Here is a 13,520-nt window from a genome sequence, read left to right on the forward strand (position 1 = left end):
GTCCTGTGCGGAAATGCAAGTGATGTCCACAGGACATGGAAAGTTTGGGATGTTACTCTGTGCCGCCTTCTGCATGCCTGGTGGGCCCAAATTCACCTGACCCAAGACCCTATTGGCTCCCTCAGGCAGTTTGACGTGAAGGAGCCAATTGCAACTGAGAAATTCGATCCTGATCTGGCTTGATTGCGATGGAAAATGCGCTACATGACACCCATATTAGACTTCTGCAGAGTTGTGCTATTTCAGCTCAAATTCTTTAGCTTTTATGGTGTAGTTGCTTTTATTGAATGACCTCTTATATCAAATTTTGCGTCGTCCCATTTGCTTCATTATAACGAGGGTTTACTGAACCTAAAGAGTGCGTTTTCATTGCTGCAGGGAATTTAAATGACAGACCGAAATGTACTATCTTTAGTTGGGTGGTGGTCACATTCTTACATATTGTACGGATTGTTTTCAGTTTTATTTGAGCACTCTGGCAACATTGAGGCTGCTGGCTGCAGTGTTTTCATCATGGCATCAGACTTGCACTTGTTGCTACTACAAGAAAAGCAAACACTTTCTTGCTAATGTTTTCCACTGAGCGTATCGCTTACCACTCACCGCAATAAACACGAAGTTGAAGAGGATGCCCATGTCCACTGCTCAAAGGCCTTAGATTTCGATAGAGTTCAGCGCAACTCCATCGACTCAACAGACTAGTGACTCAACGACTGTTGAAACTGCCCGTGTGGCAGCGCCTACATCGCCGTTGAGTCGATAGGCTACCTTTTCAAAAGCTTTGGAATATCCATGTGACACCAGTATTAGTGAGGCACACACATTTCAATAATGATCTGAACACTATTACAAACATATGTTCGATTGATGCTCAAAGCCTTCTACATTTCAACAATGATCTAAACACTACTACAAACACATGTTCGACTGATGCTCCAAGCCTTCTACATTTCAACAATGATCTAAACACTATTACAAAGACATGTTCGATTGATGCTCCAAGCCTTCTTGCTTACATGCAAATCACATCAGATACTGTGAGCACTTCACATGAAAAACACACAAATGATACTGTTTGGCTACATGGTCACACTTTTGCTCTAAATAACAAAACTGCTGCAGTGAAATGCTGTAAGAAAGCTGCATTTCACTGTTTATATACTGACAGATGAAGATGAGTGTGCACTGAAACTGATGAATCACAGCACTTCCTTTGGTTTTCTGTCATCTGCCTTAGGGGTGTCCCTGCTCTTTGATCTTGACCTCCTCTTCCTTTCGCCACTTGTCCTCCTTCTGTCAAGACTTCTATGTGATCGTGATGACGAAGAATTGTGCCTGCTTCGTGAATCTACAGAAGAGTCGTCTCGCAATTTCTTGGTTGTTGGAGTATTGTGTTCATCCTCCTTGCCTGGAACTCGCTGCTTGAGACTTCTTTCGAGGACTCTTCGCTGATGGCTCAGTTGGGGGAAGAGTTCTGCACAAGGAAGCAACATCACACTCTTAACATTACAAATGTTTTGATGTGTGTATGCTGGTATTCGTCTGTTGCTGGTGCATGTTGCTTGCACAAGTGAAAAATATTGCTGACACTAGTTTACTGGTCACACTGACAAAAGTACCGTATTACATCTGTGCAAATGTAGTCAGGTGCAGAACACGATTAGTAAATCTGCAGCACATTTGCAAACAGAACTGCTGAAGTGTCAAAAGATTGGCATTTAAGTCCTTTTATTAATTACTGAAGGCTTTCTTCTGAGATTGGAAAGCTATGAAAAGGATAGCGTACCACAAATAATAGAATTTTTTTCATTTTGAAAGGCATTCTGCTTGTAATACAGCTAGTCAAATCGTTAAAGTGTTAGCTGATTAATATTTACTAATAAGTTAATCGGGGTTAACAAATAATGATAATTGTGGCTTCTCCAGATGACTAATAACAAGGCATAGTTGGTTTCATGTGCACAAAGGACCTTTTGTTTCTCTTTATACGTGCCCCGTGCCACCCGTACCGGCACCACTATAGGCAACTATATGACTGGTTTTGGCAACATTCTACCGATCAACGGCATCGCTGCCTGCCTCTCGTTTCAGAAGCACCTCTTCCTTGTGGCAGGATTTTTTGTTGGTGGAACACACAGCAAAACAATTTTTCAGTGGAGTGATATGAACTACTGCCCTATCAGAGGTGTAAGTGGCCTGCAAAAGCTGCAAAACCACCACTTTGGAGCAGTAATTTCCACTCTTATGCAAAGAAACTGGGTTTTGGAGAATCTCAATGTGAGTCACATAAACAGAAATTAAGAAAAGATCAAGCAGCATTAAAATAATCAGAACCTGACATGATGGTCCTGCAGTATACTAAACAGGCAGAGCCAACATGCAAAAATTATTCACTGTCTTTCAAGGATGTTTTAATCCACCCATAGTATCAGCTTGTAAACTCTTCTTCCAGGAATAACAAAATGCAAAGCCTGTAAAAGGGCCCTGCAAGGCAAATGAGCTATGCTGTTTTTATTACATGTCTCAGTGGTGGTCCAGCCTATTTAGGATTTGGAGCAATCTTTGGAGCAGGAAAAATGCCATTCTGGAGCAGTTTAGGAGCTGTCACACCAGGAGTGTGGAGCAGTTTCGAAACAGAAAAATTGGTCATTTTGGAACACTTGGAGTTGTACAGCAGTAATCTGTAGCCATTTACCGAAGCTTAATATTACTGTGCAATCAGTAAGTGCTGCTCAACAATGAAGCAAGTCACAAAGCCCACAGCGACCAATTAAGCCTGCGTTTCCACGGATAGCGTACCGTGCACAGTATGCTGCAAACATATTATTTGGGTAGGCAAGGAACTTAATTTTGTAAACAAATAAATTTGTTTAGGCTAACCAGAACAAAGATACGCACCTGGACGCGAGACAGACATAAATTACAAAAGAGCTAGAACTATTGATGCTGTCAGGCAAAAGACAAAAAGTGATGGCAAATGTCTTACGTCCTTGACAGATGTGCTTTCATAAGCTTTACTGCACCAGACAACGTGTGTATTACGCCAAGTAACAATGCTAGAACCTCGACAAGAGACTATGGGTCTATGAAAAGCGCCAAGGTGAGATGCCTCCATACGGTATGTCGCAAAGATGGTGATGGCGGTCGAAAACAATGTTCGTGCCATCCTGTATAGTCGCCTTCGTTGTGAGGTGGTTTGTCGGCTTCTTGTTTGTCAAGTGGCCTTTGTAAATAGATAAGAGTCGTTCTGGCATAAAACCATTCACTTTTGTTGCCCATAGACGACCGACCTTTTGAAGCACTACCTTTTACTGCCCCCAAGGGCTCAAATCGTCACAGGCACGTCTGAAATAGCTCTGAAGGTCTGCCAGTAAAATTGTTAGGCACATTGGTGCTCGAAATGCGGGATGCGTATATAATAAGGAATGCACACTGTGTCCCGTGACAACTGCTTCTTCCCACTTTTGGTATGCTTCACCGCAATACTTCGCGTATGCTTCATCGCGTAACAAAGCTGTATTGGGGGCAAAGCTCACTTTCGGGAACCGGCATTATTCAACGCGTCATGCTTTCCAAGCTTCGAAGCCAGTGGCGAGGATTAAAAAAGCGGAGTCAGCACTATTGCTAACAGCGACGAACTGTTGTAATGAAAAGCACCAAACAGCAAGAAGCTTGGTAGCGAATGTCGAAGTAGCAAGGTCTAGCGTTGCCGTGGTGGTGGCTACGGCTGCTAGTGGGTCTGCGTGCGGGAGTTCAAGTTGACGAGATAATCAAAATGGCAGCGGTGGTGGCTTCGATCAATGCCGTTTTCGACCTGCGCTCATGGCAAAAAAGTCTGGAATATCGGATGGCAAAGTGTTTTTGCGTGCGTAATTTCAGACATTCTCATAAATTGACTCTATGGGGTACCGTAGCGGCGCCGTGAAGGCATTCGAATTATCAAGCATGTCCGAAAAATGGGCCGTCTAGGAAATCGTCACTGACAAACCCTACTGAAAACATTTCATTGCTGTGAAAACGCGAAAATACGACACTTTTGCGCAGTTGGTACAAATTACACATGAGTGGGCACAGCCAGGAGCAGGTAAGTCGAACTGTAGCAAAATGGCGCAAATTGCACAGTTGGACCACCCCTGCATGTCTACTTACAATAGGACTTAATGATACTTTAGCAGCAGTAAAAGCACCGAGAGCCTATACTATTTTAGTTTGCTCCAGAAGTCACTTTCTGCACCAAATGTAGCATCTCATGCCAATTTTGTACAGCCGATGTGAAGTAAAAGGCACGTGATACATAGGACAGTGAACTCGCTCACACTCACTCACACTCATTTCAAAGGCGTTAGAGTGTGAGTGAATGCCAGTGAGTGTGAGCGGAGGTGAGTGGCAGTGCGAGTGAGTGCCAGGTTGTTAGCGGAGGTGAGTGAGAGTGTGAGTGAGTGCCAGTGAGTGTGAGTGGACGTAAGTGCGAGCGAGTGTGAGCGGAGGTGCGTGCGAGTGAGTGTGAGCGGAGGTGAGTGCGAGTGATTGTGAGTGGAAGTGAGTGCGAGTGAGTGCCAGTGAGTGTGAATGGACGTGAGTGGGAGTGCGGTGAGTGCCAGTGAGAGTGAGTGGAGGTGAGTGCGAGCGAGAGTGGGCACGTGAACGTGAGTGAGCGAGTGAGGGGCCTGGAAAACTATGGTAAGTGAGTGTGAGTGAGTATTCTCCCACACTGCCAACCTATGGTTAGGCATGAAAATATACTGTGCATGTTAATGTAGAGCATGTAGTCATTGGCTTTAAAAGAAAAGAATACATTGCACTTTTTAGAGCTACAAAGAGGTCTAACCTGTGAACAAAAGCATTTACATTAATTCTAACCACCAGACAATTAAAAAAAAATTAAATTATGGGGTTTTACGTGCCAAAACCAATTTCTGATTATGAGCAACACCATCGTGGGGACTCTGGAAATTTAGACCCCCTGGGGTTCTTTCACGTGCACCTAAATCTAATACATGAGTGTTTTTGCATTTCGCCATTGAAATGTGGCCGCCGTGGCCGGGATTCGATCCCTCGGCCTCGTGCTTAGCAGCCCAACAGCATAGCCACTAAACAACCATGGCGGGTCCACCAGACAATGATAAAGTGCTTTACTGAGCAGGTTTTCAATAGTTTGTGGGCTCCCAATCCAACTTTAAATAAGCTTTGTGCGAGTTGTTTTTTGAGTCATCAGTAGTGCAGCCACAAGCATTATCGGATGTTTTGTCATCCTTGATCATGCATTCTTTTTCTGTGGTCCCTTAAAAAAACATATTGACACGGTTCTACCATACACTTGAACCTCGTTATAAGTTGAAGGGGCAGCCAAAATTACTTCGTTATGTCCTTACTTTGTTATATCCATTATTAGTATTTATTGCACTATATGCTCAATGGGGTGCAGAATTGTAAATATGGAAATATGAAGATGGCTTCACAGCCCGCGGAACCGCAACACAGCCACACATGCAATGAAATTTGAATAAAAGAACAAAAGAGTCTTCGGTATGTGCAACATGCGACTTAGCGCCTGACACGACAGCCTTTAGATAGGTGCCTTTTGTTCGATTGTGATGGTCTTTCACGTCCGCTTTCCACTTGGTTCTTCATGGGTGAGCAGCGTGTGGCACCCAACACAGCCCTCCACTGTGTGATTGAGGAGGCAAGCGAACTTTGCCACGCCGACTTGGCTCGGCTGGCTCGTGGCCTCCGAGATTACACTGATGCCAGTGTGATCTCCGAGGTCACGTCCAGCTGCTAGCCCATGCGGCACTGCGTGGTGCAGGGAGAGGGAGAAGTTGATGCACGGCCTGGGCATGACCCCGAGATTGCACCTGGTCTCTGAGGCTAGGCCCACCTGTGGCTGTGGTGCGGCGCGCCATAGAGAGAGAAGTGAATGAACTGATTTTTCGCACCACTACGCGTAGCCATGCAGCATGGTGCAACTTGCACGTGACCCTTGAGATTTTGCTGGGGAGATCTTGGGAGGCCACTCACCGCTGCTCCTGCCTGTGCGGCGTGCAGAAGTGAATGCGCTAATCTTTTGCACCACCGAACACAGCTGTGCAGCATGGCGTGGCTCACGCAGCCAGGCACGCGCAAGAGAGAGAGGTCAGTGGAGAAGTGCTATAGTGAGCTGATGCTTATGCGCAGCTGTGCAGCTATGTGTGGTGTTGAAAAATACCAGTGTTGCTCGACGAGTATTCGATGTGGGGACACGGGAGCTTTGAACTGCTGGGGCGAACAAGTGACGAACCCCGTGGAAAGCAATGTAATTGGCGTGCAATGGTTGAGTATTTTTTGGTTTCAGAGAGGAATCTAGTTCGTTATTTCCATTGACAGGACAATTTCACTTCGTTAAAACGAGGTTTTAAATACATGGATCTCTATGGGGACAGAAACTTTCAAGTGCACAACCAGACGAGAATGGTGAAAGAAGACTGAGACACATGAGCGCTCACCGTCCTCGTCTGGTTGTGCGCTTGAAGTTTTTTTCATGTCTTACCAAGATGCCCAAACAGCCACATTATTACTGTGGATGATCCAGGCACGATCACATCGATGGCCTACCCACTCCACTTTTGTGCATTACAGGGTGCAGTCATCAACGCTGGTTGCTCTGAATACTCGACGTGACTAACTGTGCCTGAGCTAATCACCAGATCATTGATGGAATCAGATCCCACCAAACTGGAGCCGAGGCAGGCTTCCTGCGCCACTTCTACTGCGCAGAAGCCTTGGATGATGCAACGGAGAGCATAAAAGTGTGCTTCACATTTCGCCAGAGCCATTACTGCAGACGATCCAGGCACGATCACACCGATGGCCTACTCACCTCACTTTTGTGCATTACAGGTGCATAAAACAACTTCATTAACGAAATATTGCCTTCGTGCCTGGGTCGTCCTCCAGCTACGGACGATGATGGGTGATAATATGGGTGAAAGGGTTTTCGAAAAACGGCCACGACAGTGAAAGAACTTGCTGCCTTTTGAAGCTGCATAATAAGATTGATAACATGAATAATAACCTAAGCTGTGAGCTTGGTTCACTTAAGAAGTCTACAGATTTTATGAGTGAAAGCTTCGATAAATTCAAGAAAGTACTTGGTAATGTGCAGAGCGAATTAGGTGATGTGAGGACGGAACGAAGTCGACTTAAAAGTGAGAACAGCTGCCTCTGTAAGGAGTTACAGGCTACTAGACATGAACTGCTTGAACTACAGGAATACAGTGGCAGAACAAATCTTGAAGTGAAAGGTTTTCCCAGGGTGCCCAATGAGTTACTATCGGGAGTTGTTACCACCCTGGCAGCAAAGGTTACTGCGCAGGTGACAGGCTGATATTGATGTCGCACACCGCTTTCCAACAAAAAACAAAAAGCAATCGAACATTACAATCAAATTCAAGTCCTGTGCACGCCTTGACAACTTGCTTCGATGTGCAGAAAAAAAAGCCAGTCTTCTGCAGCCAATTTTGGCCTGACAGAACGTATATATAAATGAGCACTTGAGCACTGAGTACAAACTTTTGCTCGCAAAGGCAACTTTTGCTCGCAAAGCAACACAACTGGAAATATGCTTGGGTACCGAGAGGACGAATATTAATGAGGAAAGCGGAGAACTCCGATGTCCTCCACATCTTCACGGAGGCTAGACTGTATGGCATAACCGTCTGGCCTAGATCGTATGGCATAATATCCCCAATATGCTGACAACTTCTTCTGTTGATAACTTTCATAGATTACATAGCCCATACTCACTGCTTCAATGCAATTTAAGAAGCTTAGGTAAAAATATTGATGTTCTTCTTACACTGTTGGCACAGTACAATAACATGTATGATGTCATAGCTGTCACGGAAACTTGGCTAAAGCCTGTCGAAAGTTATAACATTCCAAATTATGCTTTTGTTTCATGTCCTAGACTTGCTGAAAACAGTGGAGGAGAGGTGGGATTCTATATTAGAAGCTTACTCCAGTATAGGCTTTATTCGTTGAACAGACCTACTAGCGGACACTTGGAGATGTTTTTTGTAGAGGTGGACGGTGTCACATACCGTCCCCCGTATACCGATTGTAGCTTGTTTTTAAATGACCTAGAATATGTTCTCATTCACCTGACCAAAAATAGTAAGAAAGCCGTTATAGTCGGCGACATGAATATTGACACTCTAAGTAGCAGACACCATGAATATTCAAACTTACTGTCTTCGTATGGATTTAGTAACCTCACCATTGGTCCCACACAAATTAAAAGTCATACCTCAACTTGCCTTGATCACATCTTAAGCAACTTTGATGCCACTGAAATCCTTTATAAAGCCTACAATACAGGTCCTGCAGACCACTTACTGATTGCATTTCTATATTGTCTTGAAGATACCTATTTTAACAGGACAAATTTTTCCAGAACAATAAGTGAATTGATTATGAAAAACTGTCACTGCCACTTTCCAACATGTCGGTCTCTGACTTAGATGACTTAAACGCTAACATGCACTGTTCTATGCTAATAGAAAGACTTAAAGGTACAGTTACAGAGCACACTCAAATAAAAGTAAAAACACGATATACGCAACCAATATGTCCATGGATGACACACAGCGCACTGAACCTAATTAAAGTGCAAGATTATTGGCATACTAAAGTGAAACAATATTGATGTAACACCATACTACTTTAATCAATATAAGGAGCACAGGAACAAAGCCTTGGTAGTAATGCGAATACAGAAGCTTTATTACAGTAACCAAATCGATGTGTCATCGCGCAATCCGAAAAGATTATGGGCTACCACGAACCCTATTATTAAACCTAGTTTCAAAGTCAGTTGTCCCAGCAACAGCTACAGAATGCAATGCTTCATCAGTAAGTGAAAAATTTAACAATCGCTTTTGTACGTTTGGAACTGAACTTCTTTTGTGCATGCAAAGTAGGTTCGGGCCATCTTTGCCTGCTGGGAATTCATGTTTCTTTGGCTACATAGATATTTCAATCCAGGAAGTGAAAGCAACTACAAATATATTAGACAGAGGAAAGGCACCTGGTTTCGATGGTAATGCAGTGTCTGTACTGAAAAATAATATAAATATCTTGGCACCTATTCTCGCTACATTGTTTAACAAAGCATTTTACATGGACACATACCCGGAAGTATTAAAAGTAACAAGAGTGACGCCTATTTATAAAAGTGGAGATCCCAATGATTTAGGTAATTATCGACCTATATCAGTATTAAACTGCATAAACATAATTTTTGAGAAACTACTGGCTAGTAGAATAACAAAACTTCTATATAAAAATTATATCCTGTCCCCACATCAACACGGCTTTCAGAAGTCTTGATCGACAACTACGGCTATTTTGTCCTTATGTAATCAATGAAGCCTTGAACAACAATGAAATATCAATAGGAGTATATTTAGATATGAGAAAGGCATTTGACACTGTCGACTATCACATTTTATTCATGAAATTGGAAAGACTTGGTTTTCGAGGCATTTCCTTAGACTTTTTAAAGAGCTATCTCGATAGCCGTAAACAAGCAGCAGTCATTAATGAGCACATCTCAAGTTTCTCTGACATTACTACGGGCGCATCACAAGGAACGGTACTCGGGCCACTATTATTTACAATATACATCAACGACCTTCCAGACTGCCTAAATGAAGCACGTGCCTTCATGTATGCTGATGACACAGCTCTTGTGGTCAGTAGCAAATCTTTAAATAGCCCAGTTAAAATAATGAATGAATGTGTGGTTTTTAGTGGTGCAAGGGCAAGGTATGGCCAAGGAGTGCCATGCCAGTGTTAATGAGTTTGCAGTGGAGTTATGATTTCTATGAAGTTGATGTGACCTGGCTGTAAAGGGGCTAAAATAATGAACAATGACCTTCAATACATCAGTAAATGGTTTCAATGCAATCGACTATCCTTAAACACAAATAAAACTAAATTTGTTATTTTTAGGTCACTGGTTAAGAAAAAGCCTTTTGAGGAGTTGTGCCGCATTACAATTGGCTGTGATGAAATAGAAAACATCAACTCAGTGCTCTACTTAGGGGTAACCTTTGATTCCACTCTGAACTGAAAGCCTCATATCAAAAGGCTGTGTGGCATGCTCTCTTTCACGTGCTTCGTACTGACAAAGGCACGGAGTAATTTCAGTTTCGAAACATTGAGAACGTTATATTTTTGTCTCGTTCACTCTCTCTTAGGCACTTGTATTGAAGCCTGAGAATTAACTTACAAAACATACTTAGAGCTTGTAGTATGGCTTCAGAAGAGAGCTCTATGGATAATCAACTACGCTAGCTTTACTACACCGTCAAGAAGTCTTTTTCTTGTAAACAAAGTAATGTCATCATCGCACCTGGGAGATTACCCCATGGCCTTATTAGCGTGCTCAATAACTAGAAGCAACACACCTTTTCCTGGCACTATCTTCAATGTATCAACATTTAACAGTCCCTCAGCCTTTCTCGAGAAATTTCTGGTCTTGATATGTCACAACTGGTACAGTCAACAACGCATACATTATATAGGTGTCAAAATATGGAACTCGCTTCCTACAAACATTAAGCAGTCTGTTAATTTTAATACTATGGTAAAAGAATTATTTCTTTCTGATCTAAACTGATTAGAATTTAACAAAAATTATAATGATGTCAACAAATGGATACAGCGTTAGTGTTATGCTTTCTTGTTGTATCTGTGTATGTGTATAAGGATGTATAGTAATCTGAGTGTAAATGCCGGTGTACCCTTGTTCTTACTCGATATACAGTAAAATCTCGTTGATACGATTCGGCTAAATACGTTTTTCGGCATAATACGTTTTTTTTTCGTTCCCGGCCAATGCCCTATAGAGGTAAATGCATTTTTGTACGGCTAATACGATCGTATTTCCACGTCGGTTTGGATAATACGATCCCGGAAACGTCTTCTGTATGATGATAACATCAGAGCCAGTCCTTTGAAGCGGGTGGGCAGAGCTACTGAAATTAACATCGAGCGAAACAACAGGCACGGCGGACTAAAGACGCTGCGACGTGCGCTTTGTATGCTCGAGGCTTGGCCTGGCTCGGCTCGGCTAGAGTCCGGCCGTGCTTCTGCACAGCGCCTGCAGCAGTGTGGCGGCCTCTGGGAGCAATTTTCGCAAGCTCGCACACCAAACGCACCGAAGGTTTTTAGCGCCATCTATCCTAAGACATAGTACTCACGGTAAAATCACGTGACCAAGAAGCAGTGATTGGCGCATGCATTGACGATGCTGTAGGCTTTGTTGGCTTTGTGCTTGCCATTTCTCGTTGCCATTTTGGTGTTTCGAGCGTTCAGCTTGCACTTCGCCCTTATCGTTTCTTCTGTTTTGGTGCCGCGTTTCACCCGTGCGCTTCACCATGTCTAGAAAGCGTAAAGCGTTATCGCTGAAAGAAAAACTCGACGTCCTAGCAAAAGTCGACGAAAATCCGCAGAAGAAACGTGTCGACCTGGCACGCGAACTTTGTTTGCCTGTCTCCACGCTGAACACGATCGTCGGCAAGCGAGAAGAAATTCAGAAGAACATTCAAGTCTTCGGCGCCGGCGTGAAGCAAACAAGGGGCGCCCAGCATGGCAAGATGGAAGAGGTTCTTCTGGCATGGTTCAGGGAAGTAAGGGCGGCGGGCGTGAACGTGGACGGGACAGTTGTTCGCGAGAGAGCTGATGAGATAGCACTCTCGTTGGGCATCGAAGATTTTAAAGCTTCGGGCGGGTGGCTCCATCGTTTTAAAACACGGCATGGCCTGTCGTATAAAACCGTTTCCGGCGAAGGGAAGTCTGCCGACCAAGATCAGGTCTCCAACTGGCTTTCGACTCTGCCGGCGGTGATTGCTCAGTACCAGCCAAGGGACGTGTTCAACGGAGATGAAGCTGGGTTGTTCATCAATCTTCAGCCCGAGAAAAGTCTCAGCATAAAAGGTGAGACGTGTCAAGGCGGAAAAAAAAGCAAAGAAAGAGTCACCGTATTGTTGTGCTGCAACGCTGATGGAACCGAGAAGCTCAAGCCTACTGTCATTGGCAAATACTGGAAGCCACGCTGCTTTTCGCGTAACCCACGCCTTCCTGTCATTTATAAAGCGAATAAGAAGGCATGGATGACCGGAGCCCTTTTCACAGAGTTCCTCACATTTCTGGATGCCCGGATGCGTGCCGCGAACCGTAGAATTCTTCTGGTTCTCGACAATTGTGCCGCGCACCCTGTCGATACTTCGTGGCTGCAAAACGTAAAAGTAATTTTCCTGCCGCCCAACTGCACCAGCCACTTGCAGCCCCTAGATGCAGGAATCATTAGAAACATGAAATTTCACTTTAGGAGCTTGTTGATCAGACGCTTTTTGGCCAAGATTGACCGGAAAGATGCCAGCTTGAAGGTGGATCTTCTTGATGCCATCCATTTTCTGGTGATGTCATGGGATCGCGTCAAACCTGACACCATCGCCAACTGCTTCAAGAAGTGTGGCTTTTTTTGTGCACCTGGCGATACTGAGGAAAATGGAGATGACGGCGCAGAGATTGACATCCCGGACTGGGGTGACCTCAATGTCGACGCGTCTCCGGAAGAGTTTGTATCGGCGGACGACCAACTGGCGACATGTGAATTGCGCACCGTCCAAGAAATCATTGCAGATGTTACCGCTGAAGAGGAGAGCGACGACGATGACAACCAAGACGCCGGAGATTGCAGCAGCGATCGTCGGCCATTAAATACTGACGGTGCTCTCGAAGCTTTGGACGGGCTTCGTGGCTTTGTCGCGTCTGCGGAGCTCAGCGAGGAAACTGCTACTCGTTTTTACGAGTTCCAGAAAAGCTTGCTGCAGGACCTCGAAAAGCAAAAAGTGCAGCGCAAAGTGACGGATTATTTTAAAGTGCTTTAATAAAAGCAAGTTCTGTGCCAAGTATGTATTATTCGCGATCTTTTGGAGTCCGTTTTGGATAATACGATTTTTGGATAATACGTTTTTATTTTCGGTGCCCGTGAGAATCGTATCAACGAGATTCCACTGTACTATGCATCAAATGTATCTATAGCATATCAGTGTGTATTCTTGCTACACTGATTGAATAATAATTACGTGTTAGCCTTTCGCAAACAGATAAAGTGCTATAATGTTTAACCAGTTCTTTTATGAGTAACAGTTTCGTGTATTCTTATCGCCAGCATGCATGTGTGTGGGCTGCCGTCGGAGGAGGCCATGGGTCTCGTCTCAGATGTGTGCTGCCTCACTGGTGGCGGGGGGCTCTCGTCATGGGCGACACTTCGCACTTTGGACAGCAACTAAGCCTTTCTGCTTTTGGGTGATGATGGCTGTGTCGTGGGCATGCGGGGAATGGCACGCACCCGAGCCAGCAGCGGCCGTGGCTTTTTCTCTCCTGCGGCAGTCTGCACCATGGTCTATTGGTTTTTGTTTGGTTGTATTTCTTTATTTCTTTTTTTCGTTTGTTCAATCCAAAACAAAGAA

General features: G+C 44.3%; 1 protein-coding gene across 3 annotated transcripts in view; it reads right to left on the reverse strand.

Moving 5' to 3' along the window:
• Positions 1-441: 441 nt before the first annotated feature.
• The window catches only part of drosha (ribonuclease 3 drosha), a 238,139-nt gene continuing 225,060 nt past the window's right edge, over positions 442-13,520 (reverse strand). For all 3 annotated transcript variants that reach the window (XM_075696237.1, XM_075696246.1, XM_075696229.1), the window contains one exon: positions 442-1,474. In XM_075696237.1, coding sequence (XP_075552352.1) covers positions 1,200-1,474 — 275 coding nt within the window. In that variant the 3' untranslated portion in view covers positions 442-1,199. The remainder of the gene's footprint in view (positions 1,475-13,520) is intronic.

Source organism: Dermacentor variabilis, chromosome 1 (genome assembly GCF_050947875.1).
Source record: "Dermacentor variabilis isolate Ectoservices chromosome 1, ASM5094787v1, whole genome shotgun sequence".
NCBI classification, from domain to species: domain Eukaryota; kingdom Metazoa; phylum Arthropoda; class Arachnida; order Ixodida; family Ixodidae; genus Dermacentor; species Dermacentor variabilis.